Consider the following 24,758-nt stretch of genomic DNA (forward strand, 5'->3'; position numbering starts at 1 on the left):
AGTCTGACAGGCAGTCCTTCAACTCTGCAAATTTTTCAACTTTGTTTGACTTTTCAGTTCCAAGCTTATCATCAAAACTAAACATGAATTGAGTCATTTTCAATATTGGTTTTAGAGTTAGATGCTTTATAGCCATTTGACCATTCAAAGTATCTTAACATGATACACTCTTGAGAATCAAACTTGTTTAATTTCTTTAGAATGAAAACAGTGAAAAACATGTTGATCTATATGATACAAAAATTGGGTTTTCGATTTTTAAAAATGCCCTTTTTCATTTCAACAAGCTTAAAGAATCATAGAAGTTACTATGCTTATACTAACCTCTTAGTTGAGATTATTGAAAAGATGTGTAGTGTTTCATCAACACACACTCGGAGTCCATGAGTGCTTTTTAAAAGAGTCTCTTTCTCTAGATTATTATTATAGCTTTTGAGAGCATAAATAATTTTGATCTTAATAAACTAGAGTTTCATTTTATGGACTCACAATAGTCTTTAGACAAAGCTATATGAATCTATCTTAGTTTCAATAGAATTTTCTGAAGTTTCTAATTCTTTTCAAGAATTTCAACTAATAAAGAATAAAGAGTCAAGTGAGAGTATATTTTTTAGCACTAAGTTTGATTTCAAGGCTTCAATGCTTTTTTGCTTCTTCTTCGGAGGAGTTGGATGCTTATGTGCTTAGCTTCATGTTGCCTTGCTCTTTGAAAGTTTCCCTCTATATCTATCAAAGCTTTCTTCTTGTCCTTGATGAGTTCCTTCTATGGATTTGCTTTGTTGAACAAAGAACACTTCCATTTTAATTGACATGGCTCCTTGTGAGAAGGTGTTGTTACCAAGGTAACGAAACCGAGAACTGACTAAATTAGAATCAAAAGAGTCTCCACCAAATTTAATTTATTCCAAAAGAGGGAAAGGGGAAATAGTCGATCAAACCCTCGAGGAAATGAAATTCACACAGGAAGTGCAATTTAGGATATGGATTAGTCTCATAACCAATATTGAATTCGGAAGTTGATTACACAAGGGGAAGATATTAACACCTTTCACGTCCATAATACTCCATGAGAACCATTTAAATTATCTGCGTGTGTGGGTATTTATCTATTTATTGATTTATTTTCAAAAGGGTGTGAAAGAATGAGATTTTGTTTTTTTTTATTATTGTGCTCACCAAGGATTGGGGCCCTTGAGCCTACATATCATCCATCAGGTGATGAAGAATCAGAGCTCCGTAGTTCAGAGTAGAAAATGTTTGTTTGTTGGTTGATTTTATCTTTGAGAAAAGGGTTTTTGGAGTTGTGCCCTAAGACACAAAAAGGAATTTGATGGGTTGATGTTGATTTTACCATAAAAAAAGGGTTTATGAAGAGATTGTTTGTGATTAGATTGCACTAAAGTCTATGGATGGAAGTGAATATTCTAGACAAACAAGCCAAGCGTCTTATGTCCAAAATAATCAAAGTAAGGATATGAAAACTCCATCCTTACTCATTCCCCACTTAAAACTCGTGGCACACAATACTAATCGTAGTTTTATTATTTTTTTAGTTTTATTTTGAAAATGTTGCTTGATGTTAGATCAAGGGTTTATTAATTTGATTATGAAATTGATGACTTACAATGAATATACAAAGTAACCAAGCAAGAAAAATAAAGGGTCTCATTGTAAGATAGCCCAAGAGAAAACCTTGTGTGTGCAAAAGTGACTAAGCTAACAAAGAATAATGGTATTACAATCATGTCTTCCTAGGGTAGTGTCATGATGCCATTCATATAACATGTATGTAAGTTACAAATGAAATCCAAAGTTAAGGCAAAGGGTCAAAAATTTAAGGACAAGGTCTCCAAGCAAGGGTACTAAGTGAAATCCTCTAAGTCCAAGTTGAATACAAGTGGAATTCATCTTTTTGGTCTTATAACTTTATCATATTTTTGTTGTTTTCAATTGTATGATGACAATGAGTAAATAACAATGATAAAATATGCATGAGGAGTATATACGATGATGATGATAATGGTGCTTTAATGTAAATGACAATGCAATATGGTTGACATAAAGTAAGTAACAAGGAAATAATAACAATATCACAATAACAATGGTTAGTAATGAACAAAGTTAGTGATGTATAGTTAGTGATTAGAGAAATGTACAAAGGTCAACGTTTGAGAATTATCCATCCATAGGTCAAAGGAATCAAAATATGTCGCATCAAGGGATAACTTATCACTAATGCAAAGTATTGAAGATGATCTTTGTCCATCTAACAATAGATTTTAAACAATAAAAGTTATACAACCCCAAGACCATTTATCAATGATTTGACAAATAGAAGGTTGTATCACTCAATATTTACAAGCTAACAGTTGATTAATGGTTAAGTTATATACAAGTTAAACAATGGAAGCACAAATGTTATAGGGTTAGTAATCAATGGAAATAAGATAATTTAAATGGATCCACAAGTTAATATCATAAGCATGACTTCATCTATGCATCAAATGACTTGAATATGGATAAATAGAGGCAACATATCAATGCCTCAAAGTATCATGAATGATCCATTGAATATTCATTGATAGATTTGAAACATTGAAAATTTTATCAATCCTAAAAAATCCAAAGTCATGACCAAAATAGACCTCATTAGCCATCATGAACCAAGACATAAAAAATCAACAAATTAAGTCCAAGTAAAATAAACCAAGGGTGAAAAAAATAAAAGGGAGAAAAATAAGTCAAGTGTGTGTTGAGAATATTTTGATCAGAATTAAAATAAGTGGTGAAATAATTAAAATCAAAGTAAAATAAAATAGGTAAAAAAAAGAAAAAAAAAGGAAAAAAAGTGAAAAAGGGATAAAAAATAACATGGGCACGATGGGGTTTAAACCCATTACCTTGGAGTCATGGGTTCAACCCCCATCCACTTGGACAAGCGCCCTTTGGTGTTAGAAACATGCTTCAAATAATAAAATAATAAAATAAATAAAACGCAACACTAAATGAACCCGCACACGAATAAACCAATTAGAACACAACATCAAATATTTTCAAATTCAAACGCGCAAAGGGAACGTCGTCTTCAACCTCAGAACATCAAAATCAAACTCCTGATTCTTGTGTTTTTAGATGGAATCACTCATGGATTCAACCTCCCCACACTTCATCGCTACCATCTCCACACTCATGAGCCATTGATTGGTTCTGAGTGTGGAGAATTTCTCAAGAACAAGGAAACATTATTTAACCTAAAAATTAAATTAAATGGTTGATACAAAATAATCAAGGTTTAGACCATAGGGTTAAGCATCAGTGAGTAAATTCAAGCAAGATGGTAACTTGTTTGAGTGAATGAGATGATTGAAACTACCTGGTCGAAATCAAACTCAGATGACAACTCCGATGACTATGGACATCTCATGGGAGATGTTTGCAATGATGTTGTCATGTTATATTGTTGTGTATGATCTTTAGCTATTGATGTTATTAGCTCTTGTGTTGACTTGATGCCTTACAATGTATGCACTGCCCTGGTTGGATGTATGCTAATGGTTATGGACTTCTATTGGTGCAGGACTTTGCTTGATCTATGTAAATTTGAATGAGTTGTTGTTTGTGATGTAATGAATGGTAAGATTGCCTTGGTTGCTATGTTTGCCTTGCTATGTCATGTTTAGCTTTGCTAGTTTGCTTACTATTATGGCCATGAGGTTGTAATACGAAGTTGTATTTGGTGTGGCTGTTTGGAAATGTTATCATTATGATGATACATGGTGAATTGTATTGCATAATGGCATGGTTGTTTTGGAGTGTATTGCTTTTGTTTTGTTTTGATGTATGAACTTGATGGTCATGAATGTTTTGGATGTTATGTAGTTGTTTAGGTCATGAATGATGTGTATGTAATGGCAATGAATGGAAATGCTTGAAATATGGTGAAATGTTATGTTTGAAATGTCATATGTCATGAATGTTGTAATGTATGGTTGTCATGCTATGGATTGAGATGTTTGTAAATAACATATAGTTTTGGTCTTTGTTTTGTAGGAAATGCAAGGATGGTATGATCTTGAAGAACAAGGAAATTGGGTTTTAGGGATTGTAGAAATGGTGAGTTGATTTTGGTTAACTGGTTGACCAAAAAGTCAACAATTGACCAATAGTTAACTTATGCCAAAAATGTACCTTTTCTTGTAATTTTTTCTCATAAATATGTATGGACTATGTACAAGTGATTCTTATGAATGAAATGTATCTTCTTTGGTAAAAAATGTTCTAATGAAACAATGAAAAATATTTGAAGTCAAATGATCACTTTCTTTCAAGTTCACTATGAAACAAATGCCTTAGATGAATTCTAAAACAAATTTGAATGAGGGAATGAAATTACAACTAATGGAACAATGGAATTCCTTGACCAAATAGACAATGAACTTGAATCAATTGGGACTTTGAATGAATGAATCCTGACACATTAATGAGACCATGAAAACCAATGGATGAAATGTGACTTGGATCAAATGGACCATGAGAACATGCAATCAATGAATGAAATGTGAATGAATGCAAGCATACCTTAGACCAATCATATAACACCGTGAACTAGGGTTTTAACTAGGTCAAAGATCAAAGTCAAGCAACAATCAAGAACCTCAAACCAAGTGAGCCGCTAACACAAATAGTGCACCAATGCCATGAACTACAATTAGGGTTTCCACCACCTTAGAGTAAACCACGGGGTTCACATACCTCTAAGATCAAGAATTAGGGTTTGGTATGGATGAAACACCAAGATGTAATCTCCAAGGCCTTAAGCACCTACAATTAGGGTTTTGCACCTTGATCACCATGATGGACTCTCCATATTGACTGAAGCATTGCAACTCTTATGGCTTGATACTCAAGCAAACCCTAGCTCTTTGTTAGGTATAAACAGTCTCAAACATAAAGATTAAATGAAAAGGGGAGGAAAATTTTTGGGGTATGACAGTTGCCCCTATTTAATCTTCTCGGACCTGAAGGTGTGAATAACAACGACTTTCAAACATTCAAGGTAGGAGAGGATTAAATACCAAAATAACTAATAAATTTTCTCGCAGAGAATTAATGAAATGAATGAAATGTGAGGTGAGGGTTTTAATGGGAAACAATTTAATGGATGACATGTAAGTCTTTTGTATAAGGTCATCTATTAGGGATTAGCTGAAATGTCTATGGGGAGAATGAATAAGCTGTAAAGAGAGATGTTGGACATGCCCGACGTATGTAATAGGCCATGTATGATTGATTTCTCTCTCTCTCTCTCTCTCTCTCTCTCTCTCTCTCTCTCTCTCTCTTCCTTCTTATTTTTGCTCTGCCTCCACTAACAAGTTTTGGCATGTACTGGTGTTAGAAATACTCCTGCAAGATTCCACGAAGGTAAGAAGATCATGTATTTGCAAAAGGCAAGTAACAGAGGATACAAAGGTAAACTATAATCCTCTATAAAAGGCAGAGAGATGTCTTGCAAAAGAATGTTGACAAGAGGGACTAAAAGTGTGAATGAAACATATTAGAAGGACCATTCTTTGAAGAAAATATTTTTAGATATTAAAAATATAACTTGGAATATTTAGAGAGACCACAAACATATTTAACCAAAAAATCTAGAATCTAGAAAAAAATCTCAAGTGAAAGGCTAGCAAAGAAAAGTGATGACATCAAATAATACCAAAATTACCCTAAAACTCATCGTAAACGACTCTGTTGGTTGGTTGGAACAAATAACTAGTTTCTTCATAGACCTTGCAAGAGCATTTTAGGAATTAACAAAAAAAGAATACAGTTTAATTGCGTTTCATGAATTTTTTTAAACAAGCAACATTTTCAATTTTAATACCCAAATAATCGATATTCATCATTATTAACCAAAATATCCATGTTTCAAATTAAAAAAATCATAGTTAAGAGGAGACGTCATTAATATTGGCGCATGCACGGAAAAATCTACATAGGCGTCATATCCTCATGCATATGTAATACCCTTGCACCATTACCCCTAGCGCATGCGTTATTGGTCTAAGGAGAGACATCACTCCCCTTGGTGCTATAGTGGAAGCCATACCTTTTGATTTTAAAATTTTAATAGTAGCAAACCATACCTTTTTAATAACTATAAGTAATGATAAGTCAGAAGGCTCATTAATTCAAATGTTTTGATCTTTTCTACATCAGTGATGATTTGAATTCTAATTTATACTATTCATCTAAGAATTTTTTTAATGCATCTTATATATTACTTAAACACCACGTAAAAATCTAAAAATACCTCTCAAATTTCGGAGATGCATCTACAGACGCATCTCATGCAACATAATTCATTCGTTTTTGAACTACATCTCATTTTAATGACTTAAATTATTTTAAAAGTGTATTTTCGGAATGTCTCCGAAAATACATTTCCGGAAACTCACAAAAACACTAGTACCAATAGTTCTTATGGTTGTGATTGGTTTTTTGGAAATATAATATTTTATATCATGCTCTAGCTCTTCATATGTATCCACCAGTAAACAATACACTTTAGACAAGTTCTTAAACATCTCTAAGACATGTTTCCTTAAAATGTATATTGATTAAAAGGATGTATAATACTTGGGATTTCATTGTATTTAAGGACTACAAAAGACAATTCAACATCAATATAAGGTTTTGCATCCGTATGTGATAGTTCTTCATTGTATTTAAAGACTACAAAAGACAATTCAACATCAATATAAGGTTTTGCATCCGTATGTGATAGTTCTTAAGTTATGGAGATAATTTTAGTAAACTGAAAAAAACAACAATGGAATTAGTCTATGATTAAATAGAAGGAATATTATGTTGAAAAGTTACATCATAAACCCATGGGAAAAAATAGTTGTGTATGATAAATGAGATTGGTTTGTTTGAATCAATATGAAGTTTTTTGCCGTTCATATGGTTTTACAAATAAAGAATAGTTCACAAACCCATGACACACTCTCCTAACTATTAGAAGTAATTCATATTTATTAGTTGTACTATTTTCTTAGCCCCTAAGTTTGTTAGAGGGTATTTTAGTATTTTATCCTATTCTAGTAACCCTAGTTTTAGCTTATAAATAAGGTGGCAATCATTGTAACTTTTATCATGTTTTGTAGCCGTCATTCTCTTAATAGAATATTTCCGTTCATAATTTATTCTACCTTTGCACCAACAATTGGTATCTAGAGCCCCGGTTCGGATTTATTGGGAAACACGGGAAACACGAGTGAACGTGAGGTCTTGTGCGTTTGATTTTGATTCTTAGATTCGTGTTGAATCTTGAACAAAATCTGATCAGAATTTTAATTCTGTGGGTTGGGAAACACTGTGAGAAATCTGAGTGTACTGTGCAAGGTAGAAAGATGAACGGAAACGGCAACATGAACACCAAACTTCCAGTATTTGACGGTAAAAACTGGAATCGTTGGATGATCCAAATGCGTGTACTGTTCGGTGCTCAAGATGTTCTAGATCTTGTCACTGATGGTTATGTTCTGGTAGCAGTAGATGCGACGGATGAACAGAAAAACACGCAGAAGGAAGTAAGGAAGAAGGATCAGAAAGTATTGTTCTTCATTCATCAATGTGTTGATGTAAATGTGTTTGAGAAGATTGCAGATTCAACGATAACAAAGGCTGCGTGGGACACACTGGTTAGATGTTATGGTGGTGACGCATCAGTGAAGAAGGTGAAGCTTCGGTCCTTGAGAAAGCAATATGAGAATCTCAACATGAAGAATAATGAGAAAGTTTCTGAATACATCTCCAGAGTGATTCTGATCACTAATGAGATGAAAGCGTGTGGAGAAACTCTTTCTGAAGAAACAATCATGGAGAAGGTATTGAGATCCCTTACCTGTCAATTTGATTACATTATGGTAGCAATAGAACATTCCAAAGATCTGAGCACCATGAGAATTGAAGAGCTGCAGAGCAGTCTAGAAGCGCAAGAGTTGCGTTTGACTGAGAGAACTTCTAAAAGGGAAGTAGAGCAGCAGGCTCTGAAAGCAACTTCTGATAGGAGGTATCAGAAGCAGTCAGAAGCCAGGAGAAGATCTGATGGTGGTCAAAAGTCATAAAGCTCAACCTCTGATAGACAAAAGAATGCTCAGAAGGGAAAAGAGAAGTATGACAAGAAGAAGATCCAATGTTACTGTTGTAAGAAGTTTGGTCACTTTGCTAGAGACTGTTGGTCAAACAAGGAGAGAAAATCAGAAGAAGCAAATATAGCAAGAAGTTCTGATGACGAATTTGTGCTATTGATGGCCTCTGAATCTGATGACATGGATCTGATAGACTGGTGGTATATGGACACTGGCTATTCAAATCATCTTACTGGAAACAAGAAATGGCTGGTTGACTTTGACTCTGAAAAGAGGACAAAGATCAGATGTGCTGATGACAAATATCTTAATGCAGAAGGTATGGGAAATGTCAGTGTGATTCTGAACAATGGGAAAACAACATTGATTCAGAACGTGTGGTATGTACCTGGCATCAGAAGCAATCTGATGAGTGTGGGATAATTAATTGAGAAAGGTTTTTCAGTTACCATGAAGGACAATCTTCTGAAGCTGTATGACTGCAATCAGAAGTTGATTATGGAGTCAGAACAGGGAAGGAATAGAACATTCAAGGTGAATGTCAGAACTACAGACTCAGAATGTCTTAGTGCAATAAGTGCTGAGAAGGAGAGTGAGTTGTGGCACAGAAGATTTGGTCATTTGAATTTCAGAAGCTTAAAACATCTGAATTCAAAGAAGTTGGTACATGGAATTCCTGCAATTAAGAATCCTGAAAAGTCATGCAAAGTTTGCATGGAAGGAAAACAACCACGATTGCCATTTGCGTCAGAAACTGCTCCAAGAGCAAAACATGCCTTGGGAGTTGTACATTTTGATGTGTGTGGTCCATTTCCAATAGCATCGATTGGAGGGAATAAATACTTTGTGTTATTTGTTGATGAATTCACAAGAATGACATGGGTATCCCTTATTAAGTTTAAACACGAGATGTTTGATGAATTCAAGAAGTTCAGAATGAAGGCTGAGAATCAGAGTGGTCAGAAGTTGAAGATTCTTAGAACTGACGGTGGAGGTGAGTATAACTCCAAAGAGTTCCAGAAGTTCTGTGAGGAGAATGGAATTGAGCATGAGGTTACTGCTCCTTATACCCCTCAACACAATGGTCTTGCTGAAAGAAGAAACCGCACTTTACTTGATATGGTGAGAAACATGCTAAAGGAGAAGAAACTTCCTCAGAAGCTCTGGGGAGAAGCTGTTGCCACTGCAACGTATGTACTCAACCGATGTCCTACGAAGAAGTTGAAGGAAATAGTTCCAATACAGAAGTGGACTGGAGATAAGTAAAGTGTTAGTCATCTGAAGGTGTTTGGTTCTGTTTGCTATAAACATGTTCCAGAAGCCAGAAGACAGAAGATGGATGATAGAAGCAAAGTGATGATTCTGATAGGGTACCACAGTACAGGTGCATACAAGCTCTATTGTCCAGAAACCAACAAAATTGAATTCAGCAGAGATGTGATTGTGAAGGAATCAGAATTTTGGAATTGGGATAAGTCTCAATCTGATTCTGATGTTAGAACTTCTGAAGAAAGGTCAGAGTTAAGAATTTCTGAAGTTGGAGTAAAATCTGACGTTGATTCTGATTCTGATAGTGATTCTGACTCTGGAGAAGACTCAGAAGATGAAGGTGTCTCTGATGATCTAGACTCTGATGACCCAGACTCTGATGGTAATCCAGATTCTGGTGGCAACTCAGACTCTGGAAATATGCCAGCCCCTGAAGATGGTCAAAGCTCTGGAGGAAGTCAACCATCTGAAGCTAGAAACTCTGAAGCTCAAGACTCTGAACAAGTTCAGAGACCACAAAGAATCAGAAACATCCCCAGAAGATATGCAGAATTTGACATGCTGCAAGACACTGAAGTAGACTCTGAAGGAGAAGTTATTCAGTGTGCCATGTTAGTAGACTCTGAACCCATAAGTACAGAAGAGGCTCTTAAGCAGAAGCTCTGGCTGAAGGCCATGAAAGAAAAACTTGATGCTATAAAGAGAAACAAGACTTGGAAGCTGACAGAACTTCCAAAAGACAAGAAAGCCATCAGCGTCAGATGGATTTTCAAGCAGAAGTTAAAGCCAGATGGTTCAATTGGCAAACATAAAGCAAGGTTGGTAGCCAGAGGATTTCCACAGAAACCTGGGCTGGATTACTCTGAAGTGTTTGCACCTGTAGCAAGACATGAAACAATCATAATGGTGATTGCAATAGCTGCTAACAGGAATTGGCTTCTGATGCATTTAGATGTAAAATTTGCATTTCTGAACGGTCCATTAGAAGAAGAAGTTTACGTGTCACAACCTCCTGGATTTGTGAAAAAGAATCAGGAAGGGATGGTGTACAGATTATTCAAAGCTCTATATGGATTGAAACAAGCGCCCAGAGCTTGGAATCAGAAGATTGATTCATTTTTCAAGAAGCAAGGCTTTCAGAAATGTGAGATGGAGTACGGTGTCTATGTTCAACATACTTCTGAAGGAAATATGACTCTGGTATGTTTATATGTTGATGATATATTGCTGACTGGAAGTTTTGAACAGGAGATAGCCAAGTTCAAGAAAGTTCTGATGAATGAATTCGAAATGACTGATCTAGGCAAAATGACATACTTTCTAGGGATGGAATTCAGATACTCTGAGAAAGGTATTATTTTGCATCAGCTCAAGTATGAATTAGAAATTCTAAAGAGATTTAATCTGAAGAATTGTAAGATTGCTGTCACACCTTCTGATACAAATCAGAAACTGGATTCTGACTCTGATGGAAAGGATGTGAACGCTACAACCTTCAAACAATTGGTTGGTTCTCTGAGGTATTTGTGCAATACCAGACCTGATATTTGCTATTCAGTTGGGATGACTAGTAGGTTCATGAGTAAACCTAAGTGCTCCCATTACCAAGCTGCTGTCAGGATTCTGAGGTATATCAAGGGAACTCTGAAGTATGGAGTATTATTTCCTTCTAGAAGAAAGGATGAGTCAGAACTTCTGAGTTATTCAGATTTTGATTGGTGTGGAGACAGAGTTGACAGAAGAAGTACGTTTGGGTACTTATTCAAATTTCTGGGAGGTCCAATTTCTTGGTGTTCCAAGAAGCAATCTGTTGTGGCGTTGTCAACTTGTGAAGCTGAATACACTGCAGATGCTGTTACTGCATGCCAAGCTGTGTGGATTCTGAATCTATTGCAGGATCTGAAGATTAAAATAAACAAACCTCTGAAGCTGATGATTGACAACAAGTCTGCAATCTATCTTGCCAGAAACCCAGTGTTGCATGGGAGAAGCAAGCACATTGAGACCAAGTATCATTTTCTGAGACATCAAGTTCAGAGGGGAGTGTTAGAAGTTGTACACTGCAGCACTCAGAAACAGTTGGCAGATGTTTTGACGAAAGCTATCAAGACTGATCAATTTCTCAGATTAAGGGATGGAATTGGTGTTACAAGTTTTGATGGAATATGAATTAAGGGATGGTATTAGAAGTAATTCATATTTATTAGTTGTACTATTTTCTTAGCCCCTAAGTTTGTTAGAGGGTATTTTAGTATTTTATCCTATTCTAGTAACCCTAGTTTTAGCTTATAAATAGGGTGACAATCATTGTAACTTTTATCATGTTTTGTAGCCGTCATTCTCTTAATAGAATATTTCCGTTCATCATTTATTCTACCTTTGCACCAACACTAACTACAAAGTTTATGTGAGTTCAAAAAATGTATTTTTGAAATAATTTAAGTCATTAAAATGAGTGTCACTCAAAAACGAATAAGTTGCGTTGCATTAAATATACTCGAAGACGTATCTCCAAAATTTGAGAGGCATTTTTGAAATTTCACGTGGTACCCAAATAATACATAGGATTCCCTTATTTAATTCTATCTGACTGTGTCTCTTATTTAGTTAAAATTCTTGTATATAAAAAAAACTTAAAGTTATTGTAGTTTTTTTTTCATAAAAAAAAAATCCAAATACAATATATTATGTCTAACTTAATTGTCATTTAGTCTGGAAAAGAACCCAATAAAATTGATTCGTCGATTTTTATTGGTTTTGGTCGATTTTAATCAATTTTTACTAATTTAATAGCTTATTCGATCCAACGATTAGATTAAGTTCATGACATCTTTGATTCTCCGTTCAACCAATTGGGTGTGATTTTTAAAACTTGATTCAAATATATATTATTAGAGATCTCAAACTTTTTTGATTACTTAATCAAATCTTTAGAGGATTTAATTGAAATACATCGATAATGTAAAAAGATTTTACACCGTCAGTTAATCTTATACGTTCGATATTGAAATATGTTTGACTTTTATTTTAAAAATCTATAAAGTAATGCAAACCGGTGATGGTGATTAATTGACAGTGTAAATCTTTTTACACTGATCGTGGATACTAATTAATCCCATCTTTAAATTATAAATAAATATTATTAGAAAAATATTTCAAACAATTTTTTTAAAAAGAATAATAGTTAATAATAAAATCATATAATTGTGTGCATTGTATGAAACAACTAATTCATGGTAATTGGATTTTTCTTATTTAGAAAAAAAAAGGGAAATTTAATAGCTTTAGTTTTTTTCCTAATAATTTTAATTAAAGAAAAGACGCGATAATTAGATAAATAGTAGTATAAATTAAAATTACGTAAAAAAGATATAAAAATTTGGATTAATCACAATTGGTTTTTTTAATTATTCTTATCTATAATCAATAAAAAAGTATGGCTTAATACTATTAAGAATTTAAAATTAAAAGATATGGCTTGCAGTATAATGCCAGTGGTGCCTCCCCTTAAGTTAATTTTAAAATATCTAACAAAAATTATATAGTCAATAAATCATATATATTTATATGTTTTTTATTTAAAAAAAGTCAAAAGAAAAAAAGGCATTTGTCTCATTTATTTAAAGAAAAGCTAGGAAAGAACAATGCTGACATCAGATAATAATAAAAATGACCCTAAAACCCATAGTAAATGACAGCAGTTGGTTGGAACAAACAGCTAGTTTTTTCCTTCACAGACCTTGCAAGGGCATTTCAGGAATTAACAAAAAATGCATAGAGTTTAATTGTGTTTGAATTGAATGAACATAAAAGGTTCGCTCCGTAAAACACAAACGCAAAAGCCGAACTCAAACTGCTTCTTCTCTCAGTTCTCTCTCTCTGACACATTCTTCATTGCTTCTCTAATGTACGTACACTTCTTCAACTCTTCATTCTTCATTTTTTATTTCCTATTTTCTTATTAATTTTTTAGCTCTTTTACTTGGTTATATATACTCTTTTATGCTGCAATTCATTCAGCTTTACTTTTCGTTCTTCATTGTCATATAGTTCTATTTTTTTTGTTTATCTATTGACGACCTCAATGATGATGACACTGTGTTTTGGTTGGAGAATTCTTGATCATGATGAACTTTTAAATTCTTTATCATGACAATGTTAATCCCTAATAAATATGAATATTGATGTTGCATCTCAATTGTTCTTTTCATGATTCATTATGAATTTTGTACTTTAGGTGTGATGTCAGTACTAACCGAATTTAATTGTCACTGTATGCTGCAGCGTATCGTTCCGTCGACGATCGATCATGGCATGGTATTTTATTTATACTCTCTAACTGAATTTCATTTTATTATCAAAATACTTTCTTCTAAATACTATGGTCATTTGCTGATCATCTCTATCATAGCAGGATCCGAACAAGTATGGGAAGAATAAGATTCGATGGAAATGAAGACAGACTCAGTGACTTACCAGAATGTATTATCCTTCACATTTTGTCTTTTTTGACCATACAGCATGCCGTTCAAACTTGTGTTTTGTCCACCAGATGGAAACATCTCTGGAAACGTATGCCAACTCTTAATTTGAATTCACATGAATTTATGACTCTCAAGATTTTCTCTGTATTCGTCTCTAAGATTTTGTCTCTCCGTGATACCTCTACTGCACTACATGCAGTTAATCTTATACGTGGTCGTACTATTGAGCCTCGACTCCTTAAAAGGTTTTTAAACTATGTTATTTCCCATAACACCCATCTCCAACGGTTAGGAATCTCTGTATGTGGTGATATTGGTCTCGTTTTCAACTGTGTTTCTTCATGCCGGGCTCTTACATCTCTTACGCTTTCAGTTCGCCCTAAATGGAGCGATTCTACAGCAACATTATTTCCAAAATCTTTGAATTTGCCTTTACTGACCAGCTTGGATCTAACAAATTTTGCCTTTTGCGGGGATGAAAATGGTTGTGCTGAGCCCTTTTTGGCCTTTACCAAGTTGAATAGTTTGGTCATTTTTGATTGTAAGGTAAGGGATGCACAAATCCTCAGCATATCAAACAACACACTTGTCAATTTAGCTATGCATTATAATTCATCTCTCCATGCCAAAATCAAGCTAAATGCTCCAAGTCTGTGTACCTTTAATTATACCGGTAGTTACCATATTCATGAAATATGTGGGAGTGGACTTTCTTCTGTTAAAAAATTGAATATCAAATCAGCACATTTTTCAGCTTCGAAGTATGCTTTGGTTCTATTTAGCTGGCTGATAAACTTTGCCAATATAGAGTCATTAACCGTCACTTCAACTGTTCTCCAGGTACCAATTATGTTTTTGGACATGATTTTTACTTTCTTAGGATGATTTTTTGTGTTCAATTTTTGTTAAAATTCAAATGATTTGCCTAAAACTGATCTTAATTCACCCTCATTTCTTAGATTCTCTCCTTAGTTCCTGATGTATTGAAGGTTAAGCTCCGTTGTTTCCATAACTTGAAGTCATTGAAAGTAGAACTCATACAAATTCGGGCAGGATCTTTATTACTATTAATTCAAGAGGCCATGATAGAGAAAGCAGCTGCCAAGTCACCTAAAGAAGTTGTGAAGTTAAGAAAGGCATTTGAAACAAGTTTTGAACCACCTGCCATACCGGATGGAATAGTTGACTTCTTGCGTCAAAACTCGCCGTCGGCTGAAGTTAACATCTCAACAGAGGATCCGTGTTCTTTTAATCTAAAGCAGGTAATTATTTTAGAACTTTGAGTGAGCTGAGTGTGGTAATTTTTTCTGAGAATCTAACATTAGATAGTTTTAAATGAAACAACCATAAAAGAGTTTGTGATTGGTTGTTACTAAACAGATTGAAGAATCTATAAAAGGTGTGAATATTAACAATTATCGCTCGCGATTCTCTATGCGTTCCTCCGCCCGTCTTCCGAGACTCTCTGTGCGTTCCTCCTCTTCTGTCGCACCTGGTTTGGCTGCCAAGTCTGCTTCTGCCGCCGAGCCTGCTTCTGATGCTGCTCCTGCTTCTGCCGCTGAGCCTGCCAAGTCTGCTTCTGCCGCCGAGCCTGCTTCTGGTGCTGCTCCTGCTTCTGCTGCCGAGCCTGCTTCTGATGCTGCTTATGCTTCTGCCGCTGAGCCTGCCACTGCTGCATCTCCCAATCTTCATATCTGTCTCGGCGAAAAGGTAAGATTCCTTACATGCATTTTTGGGGCCATTAGTTGTTTTCATGTGGACATATCCATCTTCATAATGAGATAGCGCGTAGGCAATTGATTGTGTTACTTTTTGTGACCCTAGGATGATGATAAATGATCGAATAAAGATGAGGAGGAGGAGAAGCACCAATAAAGATAATGATGATAAATCATGGAATAAAGATGAGGAGGAGAAGCACCAATGAAGATAATGGGCAGTGAAGACTTCTCATATTGTAAGATGTTAGATAAGTGACTGAAAATATCAGTTTGACTGTCTTTACTCAAATGTTATAATGCCTACTCTGTGAACCTTTATTGTTAGATTTGGTAAATGTACTTTCTCTGTGAATTCTTAATATTTGAAGCCATATTATATTGTATTGTATGAAAACCATATTGTATTGCTTCTGGATCCTCACAACTTTCAATATTTTGCTATAAATTTGTTCTGATCCTGCCACTTCTACACTGATGGTCAATAGGAGTAATTGACTTCTCGTACCAAGTTCTCAAAAAACAAACAAACTGCAGTTCCACTACATGCGGAACATTTTAACATGATTGTTTGCACAATCATGCAACCAATATTTGCATTAAGGAAGTTATAAAGATGTTGTGTTTATTCATTGACTTCAAACTAATTTTCACTAGCAAACTTTGTATTGTCCTTTAGTTGCCACATTATGAGAATCGAGTAGTGTTGCAGATGCGGCTCCTTCACTGCCGGTAAATCTATTCTTTTTTTTATCGCAGCTCCTTCACTGCTGGTAAATCTATTTTTTATAGTCTTTGATTTTCATCATGGAGGGATTTTGCTGCTAAATCTTTTCTTCATTCTTGTCTTCGATTTCCATCATGGAAGAATTTTGTTCCATCTCTGTCTCTATCGATCTTTACAATTCTCACATAGATTCATAAATATAAAAAATATAAAATAGATCTATTATTTTTAATCAAAATATTTAATAAATCTTTAAATTCCGAAAGGGACAATCTTAACAGACATCTGCACTGATGGATGCAAAATAACTTATCATTCAGAATAGTTTTACCTATTAAATAATTTTAAAAGTAGAATTACTAAATTCTTCATTTGAATCTTTAAGATCCAATAAATCAAATTGTTCAATTAACTTTTGAACATAGAAGTGTATCATCATGAAAAGTGAAAAGTGCAAGAAGATTTATTGCATCCGTTTTGTAAATTTTCCACTCATCAATTTTTTAACTTTCTCTTTTTTTTTTTCATAAATATTTTAGCAACGTAAAATATATATTGATGATGGAAGGTTGTAAATCTTTTTCTTTAAGAATACATTTAACACCTCTACAAAGAATATCTAAAAATCCAATTTTCTTTTTTTAGATGTGATACGAAAGTTACATAGTAGGTAGGTTTTTCAAAAATAATGTTCTGATTTTGTCTGTACTGATACGCTGGCCAAATTGATGACAGAAAGTGAAGAGAACTCTGATCAATATGGATTCTATACTATTGTTATCTTTCTCCCTATGGAAGAAATTGGTTTTATGTGAAGCTTATACACTTATGTGTATCATCATTTGCAGAACAAAAAATATGTATAAGTAAGTATAACTCAAATAAGTAGAATGACCCCTCTGATTAATATTAATTCTAGTTATAACATATCATAATTCCATAATAAAATTTTACAAATAAGATATTCAATGATGTGAAATAAAAGGATTAATAACATCACTATAAAAATCAAAATATCACATAGAAACACACTCATTTTCTGTATAGGTATTTGGTGCGTCTTGGGTAGATAAATGATGAAGTATTTCACTTTCATTATTTTTTATCCAACATCTTATAATGACTGCACCTGCACCCTTTCTCTTGAAACCGAGATCCTATAGCATATGCCTAAAATAATATAAATATATTGTCAATACATTAATAATATTGAAGAATAAAATTAAGGTAAGACTAATAACAAAATCTATAGAAATTAAACCATATACCTTGACATGATTTTGCCAGACCTCTTCATATCCTATATAATTTATTTTACAAATATCACAAAAATGGAAATCTTTGCATGAAAACAGCAAATAGCACCAAAGTTTCAGTAACATGAATAATACCTTTTTAGCATGACATAGATGAAAATTGGGAAGTGCATGCTGCAGTGGCAGGAGCAGCGGCAGAAACAACTCTAGTACTATGTTGTGATGATAACTTGTGCCGACGGAGAGTTTTGTCGCAAGAAGTCAACTATTCCATCAGGTATAGAAGGTAGTTTCAAACCTGCTTTAAATGCCTTTCTTAATTTAGCAACTTCTTCAAATGACTTGGGAATAGCTTTCTTTAACATATCATCTTTCATTAATACTATTAATAGTTCATTATAATGAGGTATCAGTTCTACCTCCAATGACTTCAAGTTACACAAAGAAGGGAGCTTAACTTTCAATAAATCAGGGACTAAGGAGAGAATCTAAGCAATGAAAAATAAAGTTGAATTAAGATCAGTTTTATGCAAATCAATTAATTTTAACAAAATTTAAAATTAATAAATCAACATCAGAAGAAGAAGAAGGTAAAGTAAACCCGAAAAATACGACTAGGTACCTGGAGAGTAATTGAAGTTAGTTTCAATGATTCTACACTGGCAAGGTCCCGCAGCCAGCCTAATAGAACAAACCGATGCTTCATCAAATATGAATTCTGTGGTGCATCGATATTTACGTGTTTAACACAAGAAAGACCAGTTCCACATATTTTCTGATCAAGACTATCAGGAAAAGTAAACCTACAAAGACTTGGAGTAGATAGCTGGATTTCGACAAAGTTGAATGAATTATAACGCATAGCTAAATCAACAAGTGTCTCATTGGATATGTGGAGGATATGTGCCTTCTTTATCTTAGAATGACGAATGACCAAACTATTCAACTTGGTAAAGGGAGAAAACGGTTCGACACAACCGTTTTCAAATCCGCAAAAAGTGAAATTTACTAGATATAAGCTAGTCAATAGAGGCAAATTCAAAGATTTTGGAAATAACGTTTCTGAATAATTCTTATTACCTATATTGTAAAGTGAGAGCTTAAGAGATGTAAGAGCTTTACACGAAGAAACACAACTCAGAATGGGATAACTCTGAGAAATGGCACTGATTTCTAATTGGCGGATGTGGGCATTATGGGAATAAACACAGTTTAAAATCTTTTCGAGGAGCTGAGGCTCAATAAGGCCGCGATCAAGATCCAGAGCCTGCAGAGCAATTGAGTTATCACGAAGTGCCAACATGTTAGAAAGGAATATGTCAAATCGCTTCACAGTGGGAGAATTTCTTGAGTAATGCAATTTAACCGTAGGAATATATTTCCAAAGATGCTTCCATCTTGTGGATAAAATGCATGTTTGAACAGCTTGTATGGAATTCAAATATGACAAAATGTGAAGTAGAACACAGTCAGATAAGTCATTCAATCTGACCCTATTTTCTTGACTATCATGCATTTCTCTCTTGTTGTTAGATGGAATCAGTATCTCATGCCCTAAATTAGACATTTGGATCGAGATAACAAATACAATATTGAACTATATTCCGCAAATACAAGGGAACAAGAAGCAACTCAGAAATTCTACACTGGCTTTCAAGTCAAGGGCAAATTAGAGAATGAAATATAGTGCAATATTGATATTAGAAATACCTTAAGTTTGAGTTTTCGTTGTGATTATTAGAAAATTAGCGTGAAAGCCCTATTTGAAGGTGAAGATGAATAACTATAATCCATATTTTACTAGGGTTAGTTGTGCTTTAATTTTGTGAGAGGAAAGAGAGTTAAGATAGTAACTTATCTTATACTACATTGATTAACCAATCAATTAATCTAATGATATTTTTTATATTTTATGTAACTTAAAGTTTAAAAATTAGTGATGTTACCTAAACTTTTAGTCATTGGTTAGACAATAGTTTGAAGATATTCCTTTCTAAAAATTTGTAAATCAACCAACATACACTTGTTCTACCGATTTTTAATACTAACAATTAAAGAGAATGTCAACCAAGATTATGATATAAGGATTATGCCCAATAAATTTACTATCAACAAATATCATAATAAAAACATGAAACTAATTGTCTGTTTGTTTTATTTTTCTAAAAATAATTTTACAGTGTTTATTTATATTAAAAAATATTTTACAAATTATTTTTAATATAAAATTAAAATCTAAAGTTAATTTAAATATTTTTTCACAAAAAATTTATTTTAGATATTTAACTTATTATTATAACTCTTTTTTAATATTAAAATTTCAAAAAAAAAGCTTGATATAAATTTCTTTTTAAAAAAATTATTTTTTCAAAGATAAAACAAGCGGAATTTAAGTTATCACGTATATGTGATAAATATTTGTCAAGATTCTATACTCTAAAAGAGTGTTTCGTGTGGTCTCATCTATAAATAAAAATTACTAATTTCATAACTATTAAGAAAAATAGTTATATTAATTTAATATTTTAAAAATGTAATTATGTTTTTTAAATTAGATTTTTTTTAAATAATCATATTTTTCAAAATAATTTCTAAAATAATCAATATTTCAAAAAAATTACCGGAATAACCACCTTCCAAAACAGATGCACCATATCAACTGGCGCATCCATTTAAAGGCAAGAGGAGACGCCAACACCATTGGTTCATGCTTTAAAACAATGCATGGAGGCACCAAGGTTGCTGGCGCATGCATGTGCTTGCGCTCATGCTTCTGGCGCATGCATGCGACCACATGTGTGATGTAACACCCTTCTAAAATACCCCAAATATTTAATTAAAATAACAATAACAATTATATATATCAGAGTAATTATGCACCAAGGGTGTCACACAACACTTCACACATTTCACCATAAAAATTCAGTCATGCTCATTATTTAATTCAAAATAACATTTTTTGCATAATTCGCAGCGGATAGAAATCAACCAACCATTCAAAACATATAACAGATTACATGTAAATTATTCAACAATTAAAAACATCCCGTCCCGATGTTACATCTATCAGAGCATGACCCACTACGGAGACTACACTAGACTCCAAGCACTAGCTTCTACTCAATCACTGCTCGTTACCTGAAAAATAGTTGAAAGGGTGAGTTCTTCAATCGATATAACAAGCATTATAAATCATCATGTAATGCTAAGTAATTTAACACGTTTCATCATCCAAATCAGATTACACATTCAGTAACAGCACATCAACTCCAATATCATACTCAATAACAACATGAAATGCAACTCAAATGAGACTCGACTCGTCATGCATGTGGTACCAATCGGAGTAAAACTCCCAACTTAAAATCATTGCCATTTTATTGGGCATCAAGGCATAAGCCTTCAACTTTCAACTTAAAATTTGCCAATCCAGGCCAACGTGGTGTGAGCAAAGCTCCGACTTAATGCATATGAATGTACATGGCATACACGACTTTAAACTGTCGACAACATAATAAGAATAGCAATACAACAATGTTTTCAACAAAATCAACTTATAATCAACTTATAATCAACTTTGGCTCACCAAGCCTACAACTCAGTATTTTCAACAACTTTAACACCACTTATCAACATATTTGTATCAACATTTCATAACATAAACTCAACAAAGTTACTCGTCAAAATTAACGATAATAGGCCAATAGCCAATTATGTTCACAACATCAAAATATCAATTTTTCAAATTTCCAACAGTGTTAACCGGTTAACGCCCTGGGTTAACCGATTAACGCAGGACAAAACACACTTTCTGGCAAAACGCAACAGTGTTAACCGGTTAACGCCCTGGGTTAACCGGTTAACGCAGGCAAAACAGCACATTTCCACAAAATATAACAGTGTTAACCGGTTAACGCCCTGGGTTAACCGGTTAACGCAGACAAAACAGCAGTTCCTGCGCTAACACAAGGCAGAATGCAGAGTTCTCCGCATTTTCCGCCGTTGGAGGACTTCCGGACCTCCGATTCAATTTCCGTAAAAAGCTATACGTTCGGGGGAACACGACTCACACAACTACGGATTCAATTACAACTTTAATACAACTTATTCATCACAATATTTCAGCATTCAACATCCCAATTAGGGTCAATTCCACGGTTTATCACTACCCATGACATGTTAATCTATAATACCCATTAAACGACGATAAACCCCCCTTACCTGAGATAATCCGACAAATCTTTGAGCTTCAAGCTTTTCCGTTCTTCAACCTTTGCTCTCTAGCTCTTCCTCTTTGCCCTTTCTCCACTTTTCACCTTTTCAGTCGCTTCTCTGTTTCACGTGAAAACTCTTTACCAATACTGAAACCCTTTTTCCTTATTCCAACTTATATATTTCCCAATAATTACTATTCCAAATAATAATAATAATAATAATCCAATAATTCGATTTATTTAATTAAATTAATAAATATATTATTAACTTAATTTAAATAATTCTCTTATTTTATTCGGGGTGTTACAACTCTCCCCCACTAAAAGAGTTTTCGTCCTCGAAAACATACCTCAAGCGAACAACTCTGGGTAAGACTCCTTCATCTTACTCTCCAGTTCCCAAGTCACATTGCCACCTGCTGGTCCTCCCCAAGCTACTTTCACTAAGGCAATCTCTTTACCCCGCAACTGCTTCAACTCTCGATCCTCGATCCTCATAGGTGATGTTTCAACAGTCAGGTTATCTCTCACCTGTACATCATCTACTTGGACTACATGCGACGGATCATGAATGTACCTCCTCAACTGAGACACATGAAAAACCTCATGCAAATTCGCAAGTGACGGCGGTAAAGCGATACGATAGGCTACCTCTCCTATCCTCTCCAAAATCTGATAAGGACCAATAAATCGAGGTGTCAACTTCTTTGACTTCAAAGCTCGACCAACCCCAGTTATCGGAGTAACACGAAGAAACACGTGATCTCCCTCTCGGAACTCAAGTGATTTCCTCCTCTTGTCATGATAACTCTTCTGACGACTCTGAGCAATTCTCATCTTCTCCTGAATCATCTTAATCTTTTCTGTAGTCTGTTGAACAATCTCCGGTCCAACCACAGCACTCTCACCGGACTCATACCAACATAACGGTGTCCGACATCTCCTACCATACAAAGCTTCAAACGGCGCCATACCAATGCTCGAATGAAAACTATTGTTGTAGGTAAACTCAATCAAAGGTAAATAACAATCCCAAGCGCCTCCCTTTTCCAAAACACAAGCCCTCAACAGATCCTCCAATGACTGAATCGTCCTCTCAGTCTGACCATCAGTCTGCGGGTGATATGCAGAGCTCAATCTCAGTTTAGTTCCCAAGGCCTTCTGCAAACCTTCCCAGAATTTCGATGTAAATCTAGGATCTCTGTCCGAAACAATACTCGACGGAATACCATGCAAACTTACAATCTTCTCAATATACAACTCAGCTAATTTCTCTAACGGGTAGTCCATTCTGATCGGAATGAAATGAGCCGACTTTGTCAATCTGTCAACAATCACCCAAATAGCTTCAAAATTCTTACTTGTCCTCGGTAAACCAGAAACAAAATCCATACTGATACTATCCCACTTCCACTCTGGAATAGCCAACGGTTGCATTAGCCCAGACGGCTTCTGATGCTCAATCTTTGACTTCTGACAACTCAAACAGGAATAAACAAAACTCGCAATTTCTCTTTTCATTCCCGGCCACCAAAATAACTTTTTCAAATCATGATACATCTTTGTAGCTCCAGGATGAATACTCAGGCCACTACGATGTCCTTCTTCAAGAATACTCTTCTTAAGTTCGGTAACATCCGGAATACACACCCGATTACCAAATTTCAAAACATCATTCTCATCAACTCTGAATTCGCCACCTTGACCTTGATTCACTAGAGTCAACTTATCAACCAAAAGCACATCGGATTTCTGACCCTCTCTGATCTCATCCAGAATACCACTTGTTAACTTCAACATTCCCAATTTAACACTATTGTGAGTACTCTCACACACCAAACTCAAGTCTCTAAACTGCTCAATTAAATCCAATTCCTTAACCATTAGCATAGACATATGTAATGATTTCCGACTCAATGCATCAGCCACTACGTTTGCTTTACCCGGATGGTAATTCAAACCAAAGTCATAATCCTTCAGAAACTCTAACCATCTTCTCTGTCTCATATTCAGCTCTTTCTGATCAAACAAATACTTTAAACTCTTATGGTCACTGAAAACCTCAAATCTTGACCCGTACAAGTAATGCCTCCATAACTTCAGAACAAATACCACAGCTGCCAACTCTAAATCGTGTGTCGGATAGTTCCTCTCATGAACCCTCAGTTGTCTCGAAGCATAAGCTATAACCTGCTTATTCTGCATCAACACACCACCCAAACCCAACAATGAAGCATCACAGTAAACTTCAAATGGTTCCGACGGACTCGGTAATATCAGAATAGGAGCAGTAGTCAACCTTCTCTTTAACTCTTGGAAACCTTCTTCACATTTTGAGTTCCAAACAAACGCTTGCCCCTTCCTAGTCAACATCGTCAATGGTAACGCCAACTTAGAAAATCCCTCAATGAACTTCCTATAATAACCAGCCAAACCAAGGAAACTTCGAATCTCAGCAACAGACTTCGGAGCTTCCCACTTAGATACCGCTTCTATCTTAGAAGGATCAACAACAACACCACTTCTTGAAATCACATGACCAAGAAAACTAACCTCTTCTAACCAAAATTCACACTTTGACAGTTTAGCAAATAACTTCTTTTCTCGGAGGACTTCTAAAACCACTCTCAAATGCTCAACATGCTCTTCTTCGGATTTCGAATACACCAAAATGTCATCAATAAACACCACAACAAACTTATCTAGGAACGGATGGAAAATCCTATTCATATACTCCATAAATACTCCAGGCGCATTAGTCACACCAAAAGGCATTACAGAATACTCATAATGTCCATACCTTGTTCTGAAAGCAGTCTTCTGAATATCCTCGGTTTTCACACGGATCTGATGATACCCAGATCTCAAATCTATTTTGCTGAACACACTTGCACCAACCAACTGATCCATCAAATCATCAATCCTCGGTAAAGGATA

General features: G+C 34.7%; 2 protein-coding genes across 3 annotated transcripts; one reads left to right on the forward strand and one right to left on the reverse strand.

Moving 5' to 3' along the window:
* The first annotated feature begins 13,250 nt into the window (after window positions 1-13,250).
* Window positions 13,251-16,085, forward strand: LOC127106226 (F-box/LRR-repeat protein At3g26922). The gene is made up of 6 exons (XM_051043527.1): window positions 13,251-13,329; window positions 13,707-13,739; window positions 13,837-14,746; window positions 14,866-15,168; window positions 15,287-15,616; window positions 15,731-16,085. The coding sequence occupies exons 2-6, from the start codon at window positions 13,732-13,734 to the stop codon at window positions 15,743-15,745; spliced, it is 1,566 nt and encodes a 521-aa protein (XP_050899484.1). The 5' UTR covers window positions 13,251-13,329; window positions 13,707-13,731; the 3' UTR covers window positions 15,746-16,085.
* A 1,533-nt stretch (window positions 16,086-17,618) lies between these two features.
* On the reverse strand, window positions 17,619-19,174 carry LOC127106228 (putative F-box/FBD/LRR-repeat protein At1g78760). 2 transcript variants are annotated; one of them, XR_007795312.1, is made up of 3 exons: window positions 18,230-19,174; window positions 17,743-18,095; window positions 17,619-17,651 (listed from the first exon to the last, which is right to left on the reverse strand). XR_007795312.1 is itself a non-coding variant. In XM_051043530.1 (2 exons), exons 1-2 carry the CDS (start codon window positions 19,172-19,174, stop codon window positions 17,820-17,822), a joined length of 1,221 nt encoding a protein of 406 aa, XP_050899487.1. In that variant the 3' UTR covers window positions 17,669-17,819. The 2 variants fall into 2 exon arrangements, 1 of the variants encoding a protein (XP_050899487.1); XM_051043530.1 differs by lacking the exon at window positions 17,619-17,651 and having other exon boundaries at window positions 17,669-18,095.
* Window positions 19,175-24,758: the final 5,584 nt, after the last annotated feature.

This window comes from Lathyrus oleraceus, chromosome 7, assembly GCF_024323335.1.
Source record: "Lathyrus oleraceus cultivar Zhongwan6 chromosome 7, CAAS_Psat_ZW6_1.0, whole genome shotgun sequence".
NCBI classification, from domain to species: Eukaryota; Viridiplantae; Streptophyta; class Magnoliopsida; order Fabales; family Fabaceae; genus Lathyrus; species Lathyrus oleraceus.